At 31.1% G+C, this 23,298-nt stretch overlaps 1 protein-coding gene across 2 annotated transcripts; it reads left to right on the top strand.

Annotated features, from left to right (window-relative positions):
- Positions 1-3,473: 3,473 nt before the first annotated feature.
- LOC133307507 (uncharacterized ATP-dependent helicase C29A10.10c-like) lies at positions 3,474-10,888 on the top strand. 2 transcript variants are annotated; one of them, XM_061508013.1, is made up of 8 exons: positions 3,474-3,592; positions 4,563-6,046; positions 6,886-7,074; positions 7,418-7,513; positions 7,612-7,774; positions 7,887-8,016; positions 8,091-9,857; positions 9,936-10,888. In XM_061508013.1, exons 2-8 carry the CDS (start codon positions 4,681-4,683, stop codon positions 10,365-10,367), a joined length of 4,143 nt encoding a protein of 1,380 aa, XP_061363997.1. In that variant the 5' UTR covers positions 3,474-3,592; positions 4,563-4,680; the 3' UTR covers positions 10,368-10,888. The 2 variants fall into 2 exon arrangements, with proteins under 2 accessions (XP_061363997.1, XP_061363998.1); XM_061508014.1 differs by lacking the exon at positions 3,474-3,592 and having other exon boundaries at positions 4,910-5,203; positions 5,359-6,046.
- The last annotated feature ends 12,410 nt before the right edge of the window (positions 10,889-23,298 follow it).

Genomic DNA, 23,298 nt, shown 5'->3' with positions numbered 1-23,298 from the left:
TATGTACTGATGGTAATTATCAATTTTTTAATATAGGCGAAGAGGTCAATATAATTTACACATAATTTAGTTAACTAAGCCTCTCAGTTACACAGAACTCTGAAGTATACCAATGCAATTAAGAAAAATAAAATGAAGTGAAGTGGCACACCCGATTGTCAAACTTTATATTCCATGCTGATGTGGCATTATTTCATGTAGGGGATTTTGATCCACCAACTAACTCTAATGAGATAAAAACGTGTGCACAAAACCTAAACAAAAATAGCATAAGCACCCAACACATAATGTTCTTTCTCCATTATTAGGTAAAAATCTTAAAAACATTTGTACCACCTTAGGCAACTTAATTGATTGCTTTCAACATCCATGACTCCCGTGCCATTTTGTGCCAATAACACTTTAATTGTCTTTTAACAAATGGACCCAACTTTTTTTTAATCTTCATCCTTCCAACTGCTACTATTCTTGTTTGGTTTTTTGTTTTTTTTCTACATTTTTTTTTGTTTTGAAAAATGATATAATTACAAACGAATTCATTATGCATTTTTTATTTATCCGGGGTAAGGTTTTTACTATAATAAGCATATTCTTCCAAATATATAATACTATAACTTTAAAATAAACAAATGTGCTTTTTCAGTGTAATGATGATATATATATTTGATTAATAACTGAGTTTGTTGTTTTGTGACAACGAAATGCTGTTTTTTTATCATGAAATAGAAAGAAGTAAAATAAACTATGTTAACCTTTTGTTAAAAGTAACGACAAGTCCATTATTCCATACCAAAATAAAGAAAGTAGCGATAAGTATAAGCAAATGATTTCTCCTATCAAGAAAGATAAGTTATCTCTAATGAATTTAAAGCAACATTATTTTGGGACAAAAATTTCTTGTAATTATAATATATTACAGGATTATATTAATTTTTATTATTATAAGATTTTAATATTATAACCCCAAAATTACATCATTTTGAGCTTACTGAAAATAACTTTATCTCTAGTAACTGGAGAAATACTTTCCCGATAAGTATTTATAAAAAAATAACAATAAAAATAAAGTAACGATAAGTAGAAACATGAACCAACTAATGTACACAAAAAATGCTATTCCTCATTTTCCCAATTACTAGAAAAAACTAAGTATTGTTTTCATTTTGTTTGTTAATTAATAATCTTTAAAATATCAGTCCCGTTATTGTAAAAAAAAATTCTGATAAATTAAAAGGAAATAAAAGTCCATGATATATATTTGAGTCTTATGTATGTTATTATTATTTTTTGGTAAAATTATGTATGCTATTTTTATTGTTACCTTTGGCTAATACTTGCCATTGAATCATTAATTTTTATGATTATAATTATAAAGAAAATTAATGAGAAAGTAATAAGTATTTATAGTTTTAACTTTTTTATATTTATTTTAAATATTTAAGTGAGTAATACATATATGTATAAATATATCCTTCTATAAATAGTTAAATCAGTAATTAATAATAAGTTTTAGGAAATCCTGTGATTTATTTTAAAAGTAAAAAATGATAATAAAATAAGAAACCTCTTTATATAATTGAAACATGAATAAAAAATAAATTCTTATATTTCATAATTTAAATAAACTAGGCACGTAATTTGGCAAAATGACCAAACTAATTCATTTTTTTAATTTTCTTTTAAATAATATAATTTTTAAAGACAGTACCAATGTAATGCTTTGAAAATCCCGTTCTATGCGTGCAAGGAATAAATATTTACTATTACTGTTCTACTGAAGATTCAGTGCATCCTACCAATAAAAATATTACATGTCAGTTAATTTTATTTTTTTTCCGTCAAATTTTTTTTCTTTCCTCTAACATGTACTGAATCTAGGTATAGCAGTAGTACCAAAGATTTATTCCCATGCAAGACTGGAGTGCTACGTGTCACAATCTTATATGGTAAGAGATTTACTTTTGAATAAAAATTAACCACAGTAAAACTAAATTATTTTTGCACGGCAGGACCCTTGGGAAATTAACCATAGTTATTTAAATAGACAAGATAACTGTCCCGCATGATCAAGATATGAAACTCAACGTAATAAATTGAATATTATCTTTAAAAATTGTAACATTTGAATTTTTTATTAAAAAATAATTAATTTGATCATTTTGTTTTCTAAATTGACCATTAATTTCTAACAAATACCGATACTCTAACAATAAAACAAAAATATACTAACAAACTTCCTAAACATGATCGGTGCTGTTGTATACAGTTATCTGAATCTCATTTAATACCATTGAAAAAGGAATGTTCATAAAAAAATAATAACATGAAATATTAAGGTTCACTTTTTCTAAAGTCAATGTAGATAACTTATTTACATTGAACCCAAAACGTCGTCGTTTTAAGGTAGAAATCAATGTATTTTTGTAATTATAATTTATTTCAGGGTTATAATAGTATTTTTTATTATTATTTTTTAATTTTTCAACCCAAAACAATATCTTTTTGGGAGCGAATGTAGATAATTGATTTACATTCACTTTAGAAATGTTAAAGCCAAAATATTAATAAAGATTTATAATAAAAATAATCATGTTTTACACAAAAATAATGTTTTATCTAAATGTATATGTTTTAATGAATTTTCTTTTTTATAATTTTCCTTTTAAAAATATTCGATACGTTATTTTACTTATTTTTTTCATGTCTATATTTCCTATTACTTTATATCAAAATCTCATCTGACTTTTATTATTTCTTTCCTTTCAAAATTATGATATAATGATGTTGATAAATGGTAGTCGGTAGGTAAAGTAAGTAAATATAAAAAAATAGGTAGAATAATCTATCTTTAAAAATATATGGGATAAGATATTATTACTACTAAATAAGGTTACTATCATATTTTAATCGTTAATTTTCTTCCATCAACAGTTATTATTTTTACAAATTAAATTCATTAATTAATTATTAATTCGTAATAAATGATAATCGTTAATTGACGAAAATTAATAGTTTAGACATAGTAATAACATTGATAGTAATAATATCTTATACAAAAATTATATAACAAAAAAAAACGTCTAGGAAGAAAAATAAAATAAAAAGCTAAAGTATTTACTAGGAGAAATATGGAATTCCCTTTTGGGGAGAAATTTTGCAATTGCAATTTTTACTAGTTTGATCGATTCCGATAGCGTGGTGGCCAAAAGCCACCGCCCACAGCCGTGGGTCAATTTCTCTAGGTATTTATACTCCCCAAAAAAAAAAACTTCACTTACGAGATTACCCCTGGCGGCATAAGAAATTTACGACTTTGACCCCTGAAATAAATAAATTTTTAAAATGCCGAGATTAGCCTTGGACGGAAATCACTTAACGGTGGCCGGTGAAAACTCCGGCCGGCGAGATGGGATCGATATTTTCCTATAAAATCCCGTCACCACATCCTCTCTTCTCCTCATCAAATTGCATATTGCATCTCTCTCTCTCTATATCTCTAACTTGCACGTATAGAGCGATTTTCTTCTCTCTTTCTCTCTCTATATCTGTCTCTTTCTCTCTCCATAATCCCCTCTGTGCGGAGTGAGAAGAGGTAAATTCTCTCTCTCTCTCTCTCTAAGACTATTTTAATTTTTCAATTTAATATTTTTCTTTTTCACTTTTTTTTTTAAATTTTTTTTGGGGGTTTCTTGATAATTTCTTCAGTGATGGAAATCTGGATAGAGAAATCAGTATTAATGGTTGAATAATGGTAGATGGAATGATAGTGAATGAGGAAGGGGTTGACTATTTAGCTTTGTGCATTATTTTCTTGGTGGTTTTTCGATTGGGTGAATGAGCAACTGGTTGGTTTGATCTCTCTCAACGCGGGGTGTGTGTAAAGATAAGATCTTGGTGAAGGGTGTGTGCTGGTTGTGGGAATTTGGAATCTTGGTAGAAGGGGTTGTTGGTAAAGGTAGTGAGTGACTGCTTGATTATTGAAACCCTAGATATGTTGGTTGGGGTCACTGGGGTGGAGTTTTATGGTTGAATGTTTAGTGTTTTGTTTTTGGGGTTTGGGAAAATTTAGTGGTTTTTTTATCCAGGAAGATGCGAGTTGAGGGCTGTTTTGTGCTTGTGCTGTGTCTGTATCTTATTGGTCTGTTTGGGATTGGGTTCTGCCCCTTGTTCTCCGATTGTTGAACGGAACTCTTTTTGTTGGTGGGGTTGTGTGAGAAGGAGGGGATTGGTGTTTAATGAGCATTGGAAGCTTGCTTGAAGTCTTAGTATTAGTGGTGTTATCAAGTTGTTTCTGCTGTTAGGTTTTGATTTTCTATCAAGGGTTTCCCACTCTATCTTGTATTTTGTTTCAATTTTTTTATATTTGTTTAATTATGATTGTCAATTTATAAACGCTGTGAACAATATATCATCCTTACCAGTAAAGATCGGGGAATTGTGAATTTCCTTCTGTTTGTTATTATAATTGCTGTCATCTTCTGGGGGCACATTGTTTCTTATAATTCGTACCTGCCCTCTGCTTAAAGCATTTATAGACCTTTTTTTGTGTGTTTGGCTTGCAGATCCACTGCCTTCCATTATTGTGGGCATGTCATGGATATTGTCTCTTAAAAAGAATAGAAACAACGTGTCTGTTCAACGTTTTATTCAGAATTTAGCTTGTATCCGTATGCATATGAGATGGGTTCTCGAGGAAGGCCATTATTTGATCTCAATGAGCCACCTGCAGAGGATAATGATGAGAGGGATGGTATTTTTGGCCTCCAGCCCCAAAAGACACACCCATCAACAAGTACCCAATCCCATGCTTCCGACTTATTTGTAGCATCCACTACTGTTTCTGCCCAAGGAATAATAAATAATCATGCTTTTTCACATGCCTCATCTGTCTCTGGATTTCAACCTTTTGTTCGGTCTAAATCCACTCCTGCCCCTGAAGCGGATACTGAATTGAAGAGAGCTGGACGTCAGGATACAAAGGCTACCACTAATTCAAGTAAAGATGAGGATGGGAAAGTTATGGATTCACGGATATTAAGTTCCGCAAATGCTCAATTTGTGGAGAGGGAAGAAGGGGAATGGTCTGATGAGGAGGGTTTTACTGATGTCAATGGAGCTAATAATTTGCTACAACGTAGTCAAGCATCGGAAGAGCAGACGACATCTGGAATGGTGGATGGGAGTGTTGCAGTGGCCTATGACAGTAAGTCTAGCACTATTAAGAGTTCTGATAATATAAATGATGAAAAGAATAGCCGTGCTTCTATAGGTCTAGAATCAAATTCTAGTGAACAGAAAAGCAATAGTATCCCAAATTCTGAAAGCAATATAAAAAGTGAAGCTTCTATTGATGCACAGGAGGAACCCAGTTTAGCTCCCAAGCAAAAAGAAGTCAAAGGTATTGAAGCAAGTCATGCACTTAGGTGTGCGAATAATCTTGGGAAGAGGAAGATTGACCAACGTAAAGAGGAAATGTTGGGAAAGAAACGTAATAGACAGACCATGTTTCTTAACCTGGAAGATGTCAAGCAGGCAGGTCCTATTAAGACCTCAACTCCTAGAAGGCAGACTTTTGCATCACCTGTTATTAGTCGTACTGTGAAGGAAGTTCGTACTGTTCCTCCCCAAGTTGAGCGTGTTGGAATAGCTAAGGATCAGAAACTGGTTGACACATCTTTTGGTGAAGGTGGAACCCAAGCTGAAGCACATGAACCTAAATCAGATTGTAATGGTGATAATTCTGGGCTACTTGGCAGGTCTAGGAGGCTAAACAGTGAGACAGAACCTCCTCCTACAGAGGTCAATTTACCACCTATTCCAAGACAGGGTTCATGGAAACAACCAACAGATTTGAGGCAGCAGAAGAATGCACTGATTCCTAATAGGAAGTTGGGACAGAGTGGTCAAAGCTCCAATGATGTCAAGTTGGGAAACAAGAAACATCTTTCCAACAAGAAGCAGACTTCTGTCAGCATCCAGTCCCAGGACTCTTCTGTTGAACGCCTTATAAGAGAGGTGACCAGTGAAAAGTTTTGGCATCACCCAGGTATCAAGTAATTGTATTTTTACTACTACTGCAAATATATACTGTTATTGATAAGCTTTATGATCTCTTTGGATTTGAATTTGCACTTAAGTTGTTTCTGATTTCTCATCTTGTTGCTCCCTTCCTCCAGTTATCACACTGTGAGAGTCATAACACTGGAGAGACATGCAAAGGTGATGACAGTTGTTTTTGGAATGAAATTTGATATTGATTTGATAGCTTCCAGTGGTTTACATGAATTCTTTATGTAATCCAGTCACCATCATATGCCTCTTTTGTGTTATGGTTCTCAAGTTGGCTTTTTTCTTGAGAAAGAAGGAAAGATAACAGGCGGAAGGGCAACCTGGAGCTTTACTTGAATTCAGTATATTCACTATTATCTGTCCTCTTTCTCCATGTTTTTATCCTAATTGCTTATTTTATTCAATATGTGAAATTTGTTTTATGAGATTTGGCTTTTATGAATGCATGTTTTGAGTGCAAAATATTTATGTCATCTTAAAATTTTGTAAGCCATAGTTTTAGATTGTCTAAGCGGATATTAATGATTATTTGACCATCATTTTACTTTTTAACACTAAGTTCAACAACTATTATCCATTTATAGAATTCTAACTTGTATTAATCATGGTTTCGTATAGCTGGCTCCTAATATTTGTTGGTTATACTGGCATATGTAAGTTTAAATGCACTTCCTGCTAATAAATTAGTTGATGATTACTTTGGTTATTTGCCGCTTTAGATATGGAGTTGGTGGGATATATCCTTTAGTTCCTTTTGAAGTTTATTTGTTTTTCATTTAATCTTATTGGTAACTAATTGGTTATCCTGTAATTCAGAGGAGACTGAGCTACAATGTGTTCCTGGACGATTTGAATCATTGGAAGAGTATGTTAGAGTATTTGAGCCTTTGCTTTTTGAGGAATGCCGGGCTCAACTTTACAGTACCTGGGAAGAATCAACAGAAACAGTGTCAAGGGATACTCATATTATGGTGCGAGTGAAAGCAAATGAGTCAAGAGAAAGAGGTGCTCTTATGCCTTTCACTCCTTGTTTTATGTTAGATTGACATTTTTTTTTTTTTGGTCAACAATCTGACTGTGATATTGATTGCTACCTCTTGATATTAACTGAAACTTCATCTGTATGCTGGAAACTTTGTTCTCCTGAGTCATGGAATTAATTTTCTCTTCTTGTGCTTGTAATCTTTTTGTACGCAGCTTTACTTTAAGGATTGTATTTCTTGCATTGTCCCTACAATTTCAACGAACACATGATTCTACAGTTTGTTTCTATATCAGTATATTGATTAATTATTTGTTTTTGTTTTTGTTAATTTGTGGGCTTAATTTGTTTGAGTCTCTTTCTTAGGTTGGTATGATGTGAAAGTTCTTCCAGTACATGAGTTCAAATGGTCGTTTAAGGAGGGCGATGTTGCAATCCTTTCGTCCCCTAGGCCTGGATCAGGTTTGTTGTCTAATATCCAGTTCATGATTCCTCAATATTTGCTCTAATAATTTTTTTGGGTAGTCCAATCGTGTTGACAGTTTCATTATGTCAAGCAGTCAGATCCAAGCAGAACAGTTCATCCTTAGCTCAGGAGGATGGGGAATCTGAAATCACTGGACGTGTGGTGGGTACAGTTAGGCGACATATTCCTATTGATACCCGTGATCCTCCTGGTGCAATTCTCCATTACTATGTTGGGGACTCGTATGATCCTAGCAGGCAAGTGCTTGTTCAAATTTTTCCATTTGAAGGTCCCTTCAATTGTTTTGTGTTGATATGTACTAACTATGGATTGATAGTTATACTCAGATAAGATTGTTCTTTCCTGCAGGGTTGATGATGATCATATAGTAAGAAAACTTCAAACTGGAAGCATCTGGTATCTCACAGTGCTTGGTTCTCTTGCTACCACACAGAGAGAGTATATTGCTCTACATGCATTTCGTCGCTTAAATATACAGGTAAATGCTGAATCTTATTCTGATATCTGATAGTGTTGTGATTCTGCAGTTCTGACTGATTTCTCACTTTACAGATGCAAACTGCAATCCTTCAGCCTAGTCCCGAACACTTCCCTAAATATGAGCAACAGACCCCGGCCATGCCTGAATGCTTCACGCAGAATTTTGTTGAGCATCTGCGTAGGACCTTCAATGAACCCCAGTTGGCAGCAATCCAGTGGGCAGCTATGCATACAGCTGCTGGTACAAGTAGTGGGACAACAAAAAGGCAAGATCCTTGGCCTTTTACCCTTGTTCAAGGACCTCCTGGAACTGGAAAGACACATACGGTATGGGGAATGTTGAATGTCATTCACCTTGTACAATATCAGCACTACTATACCTCTTTGCTTAAGCATGTAGCTCCTGAAAGCTACAAGCAAGCTAATGAGATCAATTCAGAGAATGCCCCCACTGGATCTATTGATGAAGTTCTTCAAAACATGGACCAGAATCTCTTGCGAACTTTGCCTAAACTGGTCCCAAAACCTAGAATGTTAGTTTGTGCTCCTTCTAATGCTGCCACTGATGAGCTTCTTGCCCGTGTCCTTGATCGTGGGTTTATTGATGGAGAGATGAAAGTATATAGACCTGATGTTGCTCGAGTTGGGGTTGATTCTCAGACACGTGCCGCCCAAGCAGTTTCTGTCGAGCGGAGAACTGAGCAGCTTCTGGTCAAGAGTCGGGAAGAAGTTGTGGGATGGATGCACCAGTTAAAGACTCGCGAGGCACAGTTGAATCAGCAATTACATCATCTTCATAGGGAACTAAATGTTGCTGCTGCTGCTGTTCGTTCCCAAGGATCTGTTGGTGTTGACCCTGACTATCTCATGGCCCGAGATCAGAACCGGGATGCCTTGCTACAGAACCTTGCAGCTGTGGTTGAAGGAAGGGATAAGATTCTGGTTGAGATGTCTCGACTTGCCCTTTTGGAAAGTAGGTTCCGACCTGGTAGCGGTTTCAATTTGGAAGAGGCCCGTGCTAATTTGGAGGCCAGTTTTGCCAATGAAGCTGAGATAGTTTTTACTACAGTTTCTAGCAGTGGTCGCAAGTTGTTCTCTCGACTTTCCCATGGTTTTGATATGGTGGTCATTGACGAGGCAGCCCAAGCCAGTGAGGTGGCAATTCTGCCTCCCCTCTCTCTTGGTGCAGCACGATGTGTTCTTGTTGGAGATCCTCAGCAGCTTCCTGCTACAGTTATCAGCAAGGCTGCTGGAACATTGATGTACAGTAGGAGTCTTTTTGAAAGGTTCCAACAAGCAGGATGCCCGACGATGTTGTTGTCTGTGCAGTATAGAATGCATCCCGAAATTCGGGATTTTCCTTCTAGATACTTTTATCAGGGGCGCCTCACTGATAGTGAAAGTGTGCTTAAATTGCCTGATGAAGCTTACTACAAGGACCCTTTACTTAGACCTTATATATTCTATGATATCAGACATGGACGGGAGTCTCACAGAGGTGGATCAGTCTCCTATCAAAATATACATGAAGCACAATTTTGTCTCCGATTATATGAGCATATTCAGAAAACATTGAAATCCTTGGGACTGGGAAAGATTACTGTTGGCATAATTACTCCTTACAAGCTGCAGTTGAAGTGCCTCCAACGTGAGTTTGAGGAGGTCTTAAACTCTGAAGAAGGGAAAGATTTATATATCAATACAGTTGATGCTTTCCAAGGTCAAGAACGGGATGTCATTATAATGTCTTGTGTGCGTGCATCCAGTCATGGGGTTGGCTTTGTTGCAGATATACGAAGAATGAATGTTGCCCTTACGCGTGCAAGAAGGGCCCTTTGGGTATGAATCACTTTCGAATGCATTTTTAATTATAAGTGTTTATTTTGGTTGGTATTAATAGTTTGTTATCATTGACAGATCATGGGAAATGCGAATGCTCTGGTGCAATCTGATGATTGGGCTGCGTTGATTGGTGATGCAAAATCCCGAAATTGCTATATGGAAATGGACTCTCTTCCTAAGGACTTTCTGGTGTCCAAAGGACCTGTTTACACACCATTGCCTGGTAAGGTTCCCTCCAATATGAGGGGCGTGAGATCAACTGGACCAAGATATAGATCAATGGACAATCATATGGAATCCAGGTTGGGAGTACCACCATCTGAAGATGATGAAAAGATGGGTGCTCCAGTAAGCTCAAAAAATGGGAATCATCGTCCATCAAGGTATTCAATGGAGAATTCCTTGGATGATTTTGATAATGTGGGTGATAAATCCAGAGATGCCTGGCAACATGGCATACAGAAGAAGCAGAGCTCAACTGGAACCATGGGAAAGAGAGACATTTAGCCATTGCTGCTTATCTGCAGATTCTTCTCGTGCATCATCATCTTGGGGGAAGGAGATTCATGGGCTTATTTTGATTTCCTCATTATGTGATCTCCAACCATTGAAAGCTCTCTCGACCAGAATAATGGGACCTTCGGGGGAGTGGTATGAGCCACACAGTATACACAGACAGCCTTGGAAGAGGGAGCAGAATGCAATGTTGATAATCCTATACGACTACATTCAAGAACATTGGACAGATGCTTGTGTTGGTTCTTACAATTTTGTGCACGTTTTGGGGGAAGACTGCAGACATTTTATATGGAAGTGAATGGAGACAACAACATGAACATGCATGCTTGAAGGCGGGGGAATACTCAATTTTGTATCAAAATGATAAAAGGAAGCTACATGATTTTAGGGTTCTAAGTAGGCAGTTTGCTGTCAACTGACTTTGTACATACATGGGGGGGTTCACAACATTGTTTTAGCAAGTTGTTTTGTTTTGTTTCATTATTTTGTGACAACAGAAAAAAAGGAAATAGAGGGGTCACCCGTTTTCTTATATTACTTCCAATACCCGGAATGTGCTTGTATGAATATGTTCATTATTTTATTTATTTATTTTTTTAATTTTGTTGAAATCTATTGTCTCTGATGAAGGTTGCTTAAGATGCAACAACCCACATTAACGTTGCTGTAGCCACGTTATACTTTTACGTTTTAATAAATTTTATTTATTATGTATAATTATATAAGTAATTATAATTGGGTTTTAGTTAAAATTGTAAGTTGGTTCTAGCTAAAATTATAAGACGAAGATTTGGAGCTAAAATTATAAGAGTGGTAATAGATGAAGATTTGGAGCATCAAAAAACAGATTGTTTTTTTTTTTTTTTTTTTTTTAATTTCTCTGTCTTTTTCTTTCATCCCTTTCCAATTAGATTTTTTTCTAATCTTTTTTTTTATTCCAATTCATCACTTGAACCCAGTTATTATGATGTTTTGTTCCTTTCTTAAGATTTTGTGAATACAAGTTTTTGAAATATGCATTGGTAATTATATTATCCGTTAGGGAAAAAAATTGATTTACATTTTTGAACCTTGTAAAAAGAAAAATTCTGTCTTTGCTGACCATAATTGTTTATTGGGTGTTTTTAACTTGAGTGAAATTCATGCTCTTTTTTTATATTTACAATTTTTTTTTGTGATGGTTGTATTTATTGATTTTATTTCTTTTGAAAAAATGGAGTGCTATTTTACGTTTATATATTTTTTACAAAAAATTATTTTAATGTAGAGCTACAGTTGCTATTGATAATGAAATTGAATTGTTTTTTGGTGTTATTTGTATTTTCTTTCACAACAAGAATGAGAATTTTGGCGATTGATAAGTGAAAACTGTTAAAGAAAAAAATCAATGAAGATATATGTATATATGTGGAGTATGAAAATTTATTGTACAAATTCATTAACAACTTCTTTGTTTTTTTGTATTTTTAAATTTTTTTTAAAATATCTAAACATTGATTAAATGATTTGTGTGGATCCAATGTCATTTAAATGATTTTAGACATTTGTTTCTGATTGTTCAATGTTTCTTTTTAACTGTGAAGTTTGTTGTTTCTCTACTTTGATATTTTTTACAGGTCACGGCTAAGGATATAAATGGGCCAAGTTAGGCCAGACTTTGGCTTTGATAGCCTAAGCTGTAAAATATTTAGAGCCTATATTGTCCTATTAGCCTATTAAAGACTTGATTTATAGATTTACCAAAAAAAAAGGGCTTGATTTATAGGTCTAGCCTGACCTATTATAAAAAATTAAAAAATCTAATATGGCCTGAAAGGCCTACCAAGTTGCAACTAAAGTTTATAGGCCCAAAAAAAATTAAAATATAAAAGATAAAAAAATTTTATTCACAAAGATCACATGAAATAAATTTTCATTAACATCACATGAAATAATATTCATAAAGATCACATGAAAATGTTCATAAAAATCACATGAAAGTTTCATATATATATATATATATATATATATATAATTTGCACTTTGTTTACTAATTTAATTTTATATTATATTTTAAATTTTAAATTTTAAATAAATATTTATTATTGGTTAAAACAACATCAATTCTATTACTTTGAAAAGTTTAAGTAAATTTTTTTCTAATAGATTTGTCAAATTTTTTAACCCACACTAAAATTAAATCTTAGCTCCGCCACTGAATCTTAGTATACAATTATACGGTGAGATGATAACTTTAGTAACAAGAATCTTATGATTAATGTTGGCCAAAGTAAATGTAAAAGTAAAATCTTTTTCGGGTTGATGTGTCATACATCATTAATATTTTAGAGAGATAAGATATTTTTATTATCAAATATTTTTATTATTAATTTATTATTATTTTAATCACTGTTTGATTTTATTTTTTAACTGATAATATTTGAAAAGTTTTTGAAGAGAAAGAAATTTTTTTTAATATATTTCTTAAAATTCATAATTATATTAAAGTAGTAGTGAATTGTAACAAAAATATTTGATAATAAAAATACTTATTTTTATTTTATATAATGGATTCACTATTTGTAGCGCATTTCATTCGGAGCAGATCCAGGTTGCCTTGAGCCCGGATTTGGCTTTAAAGAAGCTTTGAGGATAAATGCAATGAATCATGATTATGTTATTATATATATGGGAAATGAGGAGTTTTACTCTCAGGTGCATTGGCCAATTGTATACGAGAGAAGCATTAATAAAAATTTCATGTAAAAGATTATCAATATCATTAATATTCAGTATTTACTGTTCTTCCTTACATATAAAATGGTATACGGTGTAGGGGACTGCCATCTGTGTTAACCTACAAACCAATGTAATTGAATACATAAATAGTGGTGCAATGCAATATCCAAGACAGTGAGCATGTGTTTGGAACGAACTTATTCTTTACTTATTTGTTAAATATTATATTATGAGATGGCACATGCCTCATTTCGTGCATCATCTTGCACATCAATATCACAAAACAATAAATTTTTAATATTCAGGTTCAATTTCTTACCTCATATTATTTGCTCCATCTATCTGATTAGGGGTATTTATTTATATTATATTTGATTCATGTTTTATGATCTGACTTATTTATTTATTTAAATAGTATGTTGTGTTGTTCTATGTAGCATCGATACAGATACGAGACACGTGACACGATATGATACGACACTCCGACACGTTAATTCTAAAAAATGTTAGATTTTGACACGTTAGGACACATTTTGATATTACATAAAAATTTTAATTTATGTAATATATATTGTATGTAATATCTAATAATTTAACAAAAAAAATGAATCTAAACTTATAATATTCATAAATTTTGAAAAAAAACATAAGATATCCCAAATATTTATATTAAACTCAATAAAATAGTAATCGTAATTCAACGAATCTAATAATTGAAACTAAAATCTTAACGCAACACAATCTTTGAACCTTTTTTTGAATTTTTATAACACGTGTTGGAGTGTTGGGGAGTATCGAAGTGTTCGAGAGTATCGAGAAGTGTCGGACACGACACGTTAGAGTTTTTGAAGTGTCGGTGCTTCATAGGTATTGTTATTATATATTGAAAACCTATACGAAATAAATTGCTTTCTATAATTTATTTTTTCAATTAATTCAGTTAATCCTCTATTACCATTTGTTACATACTCAACGTTATTGTTCATGTGATTATAAAATAATATAATAATGATCTCAATTAGAAATACAAATATGTAAATTACCCATGACTTAGAATATTATAAAATTTAGTTTATAATTAAATTAAAAATATTGCTTTTAAGTTTTCTTCTCCATACAAAATAAAAAAATTTCTTTTCTTTTTTTATAAGGTATTTTTCATGATAGGGAAATAAACTAGACAAATATACAGCCAATTGAAAAATTTATTAAGATAATGCTACAGATTTGACCCATAAAAAGCACAGATTGCCACATAAGAAGCAATGTTTTTATGTTTTAAATAAAGAATTATAAAACAAAATATATTATTATAACTAACTCCACATGTGTTCATCAGTGAACATAGTCTAAACAGAATTATCAATTGTGGAGGAAATCTTGGCGTGAAGCCATATCCCATTCTCCAATTTCATAGCGATTAAGGATGTTTGTTTTCCCCAAAATTTGGAATCACAATCGTCGCTTCTAGATGTTGACTAATACTTTTTTTCCCCCTCAAATGTAGTCATTGTGATTCTATGCTATGCATATTGGATCCATGAAAACGCAACATTTTCTCGCCAAATATCCATGCCTCATCAACAAAACAATAACACAAGATGTAAATCCTTCAAAAAGAGACTAGTATATATGTACAATACTATTATTTATTTTAACGTAAATCGGTTTTTTTTTGGATTCTTTTTTCTTAGCAACTCTCAGTGTCATCTTGCAACTCTATTCAATGTTATTAAAACCGGCTCGGTCATTGATTCGGTTGAGGTACTGAGTCATTAGGTCACTGGTTCAACCGCATAACCCAGTAATTATATGTAATTTTATAATTTATATTAAAAAAGTATAAACATACTCAAATATCTAAAAGAAATGATAAAAATTTCAAATATTTTAATGTAAAAAATAATAAATCACATATTATTATTCAATAAAAAATCAAACAAAAATATAATGATCGTGATACGGGGCTTTAAGTTCAGAAAATGACATCTCTAACTATAAATCAAGGGAAAAATGTTTGTCATTTTAAATGACAGAATGTTATGTCATTTTAAGAGAGATACAGACACAGAAAATTTGAATTTTAAATTTAAAAAAACCCCACTTTCTCTCTCCCATGATTTTCGTTTTTTTGTATTTATCTCTCTCCTAAAATGACATAACTTATGTCATTTAAAATGACAAACACCAAACCCATAAATCAAATCAAAATTTTCTGCATAGTGCATAATTAAGATAATATTAGTGTTGTAGGTACATAACTTATGTAAGTCAATAAGCAAAAAAATATTCAAATATGTCCATTATGATTTTTTTTTTGAAAAAATAAATTGGATTTTTTTTTGGGACCGGGTCGGGTCACCAGTTAACCGACCAGGTCACTGGTTTTCATGAAAACCGGCCAAGTCGGACCGGGTCGCACCAGTTCTAATGCATGAGCGGTCCGTTGCTTCAACCGGACCTGTTATATGACCGGTTTACTGGTTCCCGGGTCGACCCGACAGGGTCGGTCCGGGTTTCCTAATACTAGTTATATTGAAAGACTTGACTATTCCAATCAACTGATTGTATTCAAAAAGCACAAATACTCCGATGAAATAGTTTAAAAGCCTATTGTTACAAATTACATTGTAAATAGAAGTGTCAAAATGGATTAAAGCCAGCGCGGGCCAGCTTGTAGAGTATTATGTTGGGCTTTAACACAATAGGACCTTTTTGTGATAGGGCTTTTTTTAGCTCTAACCTCAAAGCCCTATAATTTAGTGAGCTGAGTTAAGGTAGGCCTGCGAGCCAAACTTTTTTTTTATTATTAAAATTGTCACTATTCAAAATTGTGACTCAAAGAAGGCTTTGATGTGTTTAGAGACCTTTTCCTCGAGCTATCGACACTCTTCTCTTATTAACAGTATCAAGGAAGCTGGTCATCTAGTTGGTAGCTACCAACTGAATTTTTTACCAAGAGAGCTTAATGCTTGTGCAGATGATCTAGCCAAACTTGGCTTTTCCCTGAATGCAGAGGAACTGATGTTTCTATCTTCTCCCCCTTCTAGTATTATTTCTTTTTGGAATGTAATTAGAACCAAGACTATGATGGAGCATATCGAGTCTGATATGCAACATCTTTATTTGTGATCTTTTTGTTGTTTTCTTTGGGCGTTGCCGTCCTCTTTTATCAAAAAAAAAAAAACTAAAAATTATATAATTTTAAATATTTATAAATAAAAATTGTTGTGAATTTGATGGAGAATATAAGAGAAAATGAAATATGAAAGAAAAAAAATGAAGCGTAGAAAAAATAAATAAAAGAAAGAATAAAATAAGAATAATTATGAGCAAAGAGTCTTATATAAGGATGTATCCTAGATGCATTTTTAAATATGAAAATCATGAAAAAAATAAAGAGTCATATGTTATGAACCATATGAAGGTCATCCATAATTCATGTGAAAAGTCATCCATCATATTTTACAATACCCCTTTGAATGTATTCTACAATTCAACACACCATTAGTGAGATGGTTATAGAATATATCAAAGGTCGTGAAAAGCAAAGAGTCACGTGTTATTGACCATGTAAAAGTTCATTCATAATATTTTACAACAAAAATGAATTTTTCAGCAGTGATATATTTTAACAGAGATTTTCATCTGCACATCAATAAAATTGAAATGTTTTATTGACATCTAAGCATGTTTGTTATACATCCAAATTTGTATTGAAACATATTATATACAATGCACTTTAGTAATTTTGTGGATAATAATAACTATTTTTTTTTTTGTAACAGTAATAGTTAAAAAAATCAATAGTTTTACTTTCAAATATATAGCATACTAAGAGCAGTTATTCAATACTGGTATTAAGATAATTTTTTCATCATTACTTTTAGTTTTCCACTATAATTGTTCTATTCTGTTATGACTCTCGGTGAGAAAATTTTTATTTGATGACATTATTTAATAATGAATTTAGTAAAAGTAGTAACTAAATTTTTACTTATATTAAAATTTTGTTTACATTTTCACTTGTATATTTGTTTACTAATATTATTTTATTAAAAAGTTAAATTATAAAAAATTTATAATTTGTATAAAATATGTTAAGAAAGTGTTCAATATTTATTTGTTAAAATATTTTTTTAATGTATTAAATATGATAAAAGAAATTATAAAATTATAATTTTGAATGGTCTGTGGACTAGCCCTAGCCAATAGGGCTTTTGCCCCGTGCAAGCCTCTATTATTGAAGTTTATTTAGTCCTACGAACTTTTTAACCCTAACTCATACGAGCTAGGACCAAATGGGATGGACTGACCTATTTTTACGACTCTAGTTGTAAAGGACCATTTAACCTAATTCTTAAATCATATAACTTTATCACACATGAAAATTTATTTACATAGGAAATGCCCAGGCTTGTTTATAATTGACCAACAACACTGCTAAAGTAATTCTCTAATTTGAAAATATATTAGAATAAAATAAAGTAAATAATATATTAATATGAAAATTTTCAAATATATTTGTAAACAATGTATTATTGAAAAATTAAAATTTTGCTCTCCTTGCCTCGAAAAATCTTCAATCCAAACATATTAACGGGTTTATTAATATTAAAATGGCTGAACCAAAGAGTAATAATTTTTTATCTTTTAGGGGATGAGAGTATATATATATATATGTGTGTGTTTTTCTAATATCCTAGGTATGATTATTTTTCTCATCTTAACTAAAGTTCGTACTCATATATTGGACCAATAGATTCAATCAACCAATAAAGACTAAGACAACCATTGGACCAGACTCAATTAAAATAAAAATAAAGAATAAAGATAATTTATGTTATAAAATAATTCAATTAACATTTCAAAATAAAATAATGATTTTTTAATATAAATTATGTATATAAAATTAAAAAGTGTATGTAAATATTATTTCAAAATAAAAAAATTTGAATCATGTAATTATTAGATTTTAAATGTTAGTCTCTCTAATATACTAATGAGATTATAAATGTTTAACATTTTTAATCAAAAAATATATTTGAAAAGAGAGGGATATTTTGACTCCAGAATAAGACTTATAAGTCTTACACTTCAACTTAACCATTGATTTTCGTCCATCTAACGGTTATAATTTAGGAAGTTATACTAATTAATTAATTATTAATTACATTATAAATGACAACCATTTGATTTCCGTCCATAAACGGTTGAGAAGTTTTACTCTATAGTCAAAAGAACCCTCTCCTTTTTGAAATATTTTAACTAAATTATTTTCTTAAAATAAAATAAAATTACTTAAATATGCACTAATATTAATTTATTAAATAAAAACTCAAACATAAATATTCAATTCAATTCAATCAATCCATGCGACGTACAAATATGATAACTAATTGCTAGAATATAGAGATGTGAAAGATGAAAGAACCAGTTAGTTAAGTGAATGATTTACCCCCAAAAAAAGATGATTAAAGGAAAATTAACTTGCTTGTGGTGTAATAATTTTTTAAAAAACAAAAAGCAATACAAAAAATTAGTTGGTTTATTTTTGAAAAATCTAAAAGTTGCTAAGTAGGAATATGAAACTCGAATAGCTTTTTCTTTTGATGCCTAATTGTACTCCCACTTTTTTAGTGCTTTGTTTACGCACATTCAAACATGATTCCGATACTCTTCGAAAAGTTAAATCTTGGATTGAACTATCTTTGTTAAATTGTAAACAATGAACTCTCTGACCTTGTTAAAAGGACCCGAATAAACTACCCAATTTTGTAGAAAGACACAAATTGCAATACCATTTGCTTTGTTACGCTGTTTAAAATGAGTGGGGTTTTTTTTTTTTTTTTTCTCGAAATTTTTACTTAATACATCTGACCAAAAGTTATTCGAACTCCAAAGTTCAAACCAGATTCGCCATTTATTCAAATTTTTGCAGCTACATTATTAATTAAGTCTATTAGTTACATTATTAAGAAAAATACAACAGGTGATGTGGCAGTGTGGAACACTCCGAGAGGATGGTCAAACTTTTATTATATGTTGATGTGGCATTATTTCATCTAAGGGATTGTGATCCAACTTACTCTAACGAGTGGAAACTGGAAACATGTATAGGGTATGATATATAAGGTTATATTATATGGTATGACATTTTTACTTGTTTGGTATGATTATTGTATAGTATAAACTTATACAGCAAAACCTCTTAATACATCAAAATAACTTATAACTTAATACAGCCTAAGAGAGTGAGATTAGGCCTAATAAGGGGTTAATGTATTAACATCGTTGACCCGTATAATTCTCAAGAATTAATATATCATTTTAATATTAATAATTAAGATAAAAATTAATTTATAAAATATTGGAGATTTTTTATTTTCATAAGAATTAATATATTTTTGGACACATTGATCAATGAATTTTTATAAAAATTAATATCATATGACATATTTGGAAAAATTATAAATTTTTTATTAGAGAGTATTTTTATCAAAAATATTTTTTTAATCTTATTTAGTATTATACATTGCATTACCAAACACATGATGATATTATCTTATACAATGTATTATCTTATACAATTTCATGCCAAATACGGGATAATATTAAAATTTAATCAGATCTTATACAATCAAACTTTATACTATCAGATCTTATACTATCAAATCTTATCTTATATGTGCATCAAAATTCCTGTATGCGCTAAGGAAAAGCACCCAACACGTAATGTTCTTTTCTGCATTCTTCGGTGAAAATCTTTAAAACATTTGCACAATCTTAAAAACACTTGAATTGATTGCTTTCAATTTATCATCGTTAATAGATTATGCAATATAAATGATTTTAGTTTAACACAATTTTCATATGCATTAACAATTTACCGTGGCAAAGGCAAGTTGCAACCCAACAAGTGGGTTGTCTATGAAAGAATTTTAATTTGTATCTTGTTAGACTTAATTTCTGTAATTGAAATTTTGGGATCTCATGCTAACAAACACTGTAATAGTATATGGAATTTAAAGATCTTTCACAGAGAACAGTTGATTTTTTTTTTATTTTTTTTTTACTTTATTTCAAATTCTTGAATATCAAAAAACCAGACTTTCAAACTAAGTAGTGTAAAATACATCCATTCAAATTAGTAAAATTCATAGCTAACATATCTAGATGATTATTTATGTCCTGTTGTCCAGTGAGTGGAAGGGGTTAGGAGGTCATCCCGATGGGCTATTGGGGCATACCTATACTTGTAGAGATATATATTATGGTAAATTATTCTAATAGGAGAGAGTTATCTTATGTTGTAGATACATCGATAAATGTGTCTTTTATTTATTTATTTTTTATTTTCTAGCACATGGTGGGATCCACCATATGTTGAGTCTATGACATGAGAAGAGTATCTCCTACAACATGAGATTAAATGCTCCCATATATTATTAGCAAAAACAAATATCATCTTAGAGGAAATTTTTGTTTCCTCATGCTCTCAGATCATTTTTGGTGTAAGCTTTTTTATTCATTTTTTTTCTAATATTTGGTGGGTCCTACAAAAACATGTTTATGTAACATGATGTACCAATTTTCATGTTACATGACATTTACAAAACCCATATTATTATGAGAAAATTTTCAGTGTTCCAGAATTACCAACAATTGGGTAGTCTTTTTTTCAAAATGGAAAAAATATATATATCTATTTAAATCCCTTGTTCTTTTCATAATTCTCTCTCAAACCCTTGTCTTTTCTATTTTTAAAAAGAAGTATGGTGCTCCTGAAACATCAAAAAAGTTCTTTTCTTTTAGTAAATAAAGCTCTCTATTATTGTGAGTCTCGAGTTATTTTATTATATTATTTTATTTAATAATTTAAACTTGGACCCATAAATAACCTCTTATTTGTATTCTCTTATAACTAAATGCCTTATAATCAATGCTGTAAGAAGAAAAAGATGACAAATTTACCGAATGTGGCCCTATAACAAGGTGAATCAGGGTGAACCTTGTGTATAACTTTTCTTCTCTTTTTTTCTTTATCTTGATTTTATGTATGATTATTACGATAGCTACAAAAACTACTTCAATTGTGTGTATGATTATCCGTGGACCATAAATTTGCCAACCTACTGTAGAAGGTATCGATTTTGTGGGCAAACAACAGAGCTATGAATGGTGGTTGCAGTGGCTGTGTGGATTGACGGCAAAAAAATTAAAATAATGTTATTTAATTAAATAATTATATATTTATTGCAGTTTTGGAAAAAATTACGGATTTATTGCATACTGTGATGCCTTTTTTGGGCGTCACATGTGACGCCTCATTGAGGCGTCTCACCCTAGGGGAAGACGCCCAAATGGGGCGTCTCTCGTGTGGCGTTGACACGTGTCACTTTTTTTTCCAAAAAAAAATTAATTTAATCATAAAACTTCTAAAGGCCATAACTTTTGACTCGAGTATCCAAATCAGGTAATTCTTTTTTGATTCCACATAACTTTTCGAGATCTACGCAATGACATCTCATTTGATATATTTTGTTTCTCATGAATGTTTTTCAAAAATAAAATTACCTAAATTAGGCGTGATTGTCTCTTGATTGAAACCCAATTTAGACGTGATTGGTGATGTGTTACGTTTTGACACGTGTTGACATGTGTCACATTTTTAAACTCAGAAGCCTCTGAGTTATGCGTTTGTGATTTAATACAAAAAACAAATCAAGATTTACCCAATGGGTGCAGCTCAGTTGGTAACTTGGCGCTAAGTTAGTGGGGTTGGATATGTGTTCGATTCCCGCTGAATGCATTCTTGGGGAGGGGGCTGAACCTTTAGCCATCACTGTTTCTGTTCCCCCGCACTCCGGATTAGTCTCATAGCCGGCTCAAAGAGTCGAAGCTCGTGGGGATATCGGAGGGAGCCAACTCGTCTCAAAGAGATAATTAGGGTTGAGTAACTCCAAAAAAAAAAAAAAAATCAAGATTTGATGTGTGATTTAAATTAAAAGTAACAATTATTATTAATAAGGAAAACAAAATAAAGATTTGATTTTTGATTTAAACTCAAATATACATATAATTTGAAAAACTATTGGTGAGAAATAAAATATATCAAATGAGATGTCATTGCGTAGATCTCAAAAAGTTATGTGGAATCAAAAAAAAAATTACCTGATTTAGATACTCGAGTCAAAAGTTATGGTATTTAGAAGTTTTATGATTAAATTAATTTTTTTTAGAAAAAAAAGTGACACGTGTCAACGCCACACGAGAGACGCCCCATTTGGACGTCTTCCCCTAGGGTGAGACGCCTCAATGAGGCGTCACATGTGACGCCCAAAAAGGGCGTCACAATGTGCAATAGATCCGTAATTTTTCCTAAAACTGCAATAAATGCGTAATTATTTAATTTAATAACATTATTTTAATTTTTTTGCCGTGGATTGATAGAAAGGACGTTTTTATCTTATAATTACCCAATAAATTTATTTATTATAATATTATGGTGTAAGAGAGTCAATTGTTTTAATTAAAAATTCTAGGTTATATGTCTGAAAAACACCCAAGTTTATGTAATATTGTAATGTACCCCTTTTTATAAACATATTAGCAATATAGCTGTTTAAAATGTATTTATTTTTATTTTTAACTTATCAAATTTTATTTTATTTTTGATTATTTTTTTAAAGATATGATTACGAGTCAAAATAATAACAATAATAATAATATTTTATTAATGAGTATTCCAGATCATATGTTAAGAAATAAAAACAAATTAATTAGAAATTATAATAATTCACTATCTTAAAAATTTAAAATTATCCAAAAAAATTCTTTAAATGATAAATATAAATTGATTTTATTGTTTCTTCCATCAGAGATAAAGTTAAATTATCTCATGTATCATTTTCGAGTAGGTAAAAAAAAAATTCTCATAATAAAGATAAATATAACTTTAAAATAAATAAAAATTATAAAAAATTTCCCACAATGATATCATTTAAAGATTTTATAAGATAATTTTATCTTATCTGATAAATAATAAATAATAAATATAAATAATTTATTTTTATCATTTTTATTCATCAAGAGAAACAATAAATCCCTGTAAATAATAAATATTATTTTTATTGCTTAATGTGTAAAAGCACAAGTTAATAAAAGCTTAGTAATAAAAACTAAAAAAATTCCAAAGAAC

This window comes from Gastrolobium bilobum, unplaced genomic scaffold (genome assembly GCF_033153095.1).
Source record: "Gastrolobium bilobum isolate Gb01-03AN ecotype WA unplaced genomic scaffold, APGP_CSIRO_Gbil_v1 utg367, whole genome shotgun sequence".
NCBI lineage: Eukaryota > Viridiplantae > Streptophyta > Magnoliopsida > Fabales > Fabaceae > Gastrolobium > Gastrolobium bilobum.
Note: the sequence above shows the minus strand (reverse complement) of the source record. Positions and strands in the feature narration are given on the sequence as shown.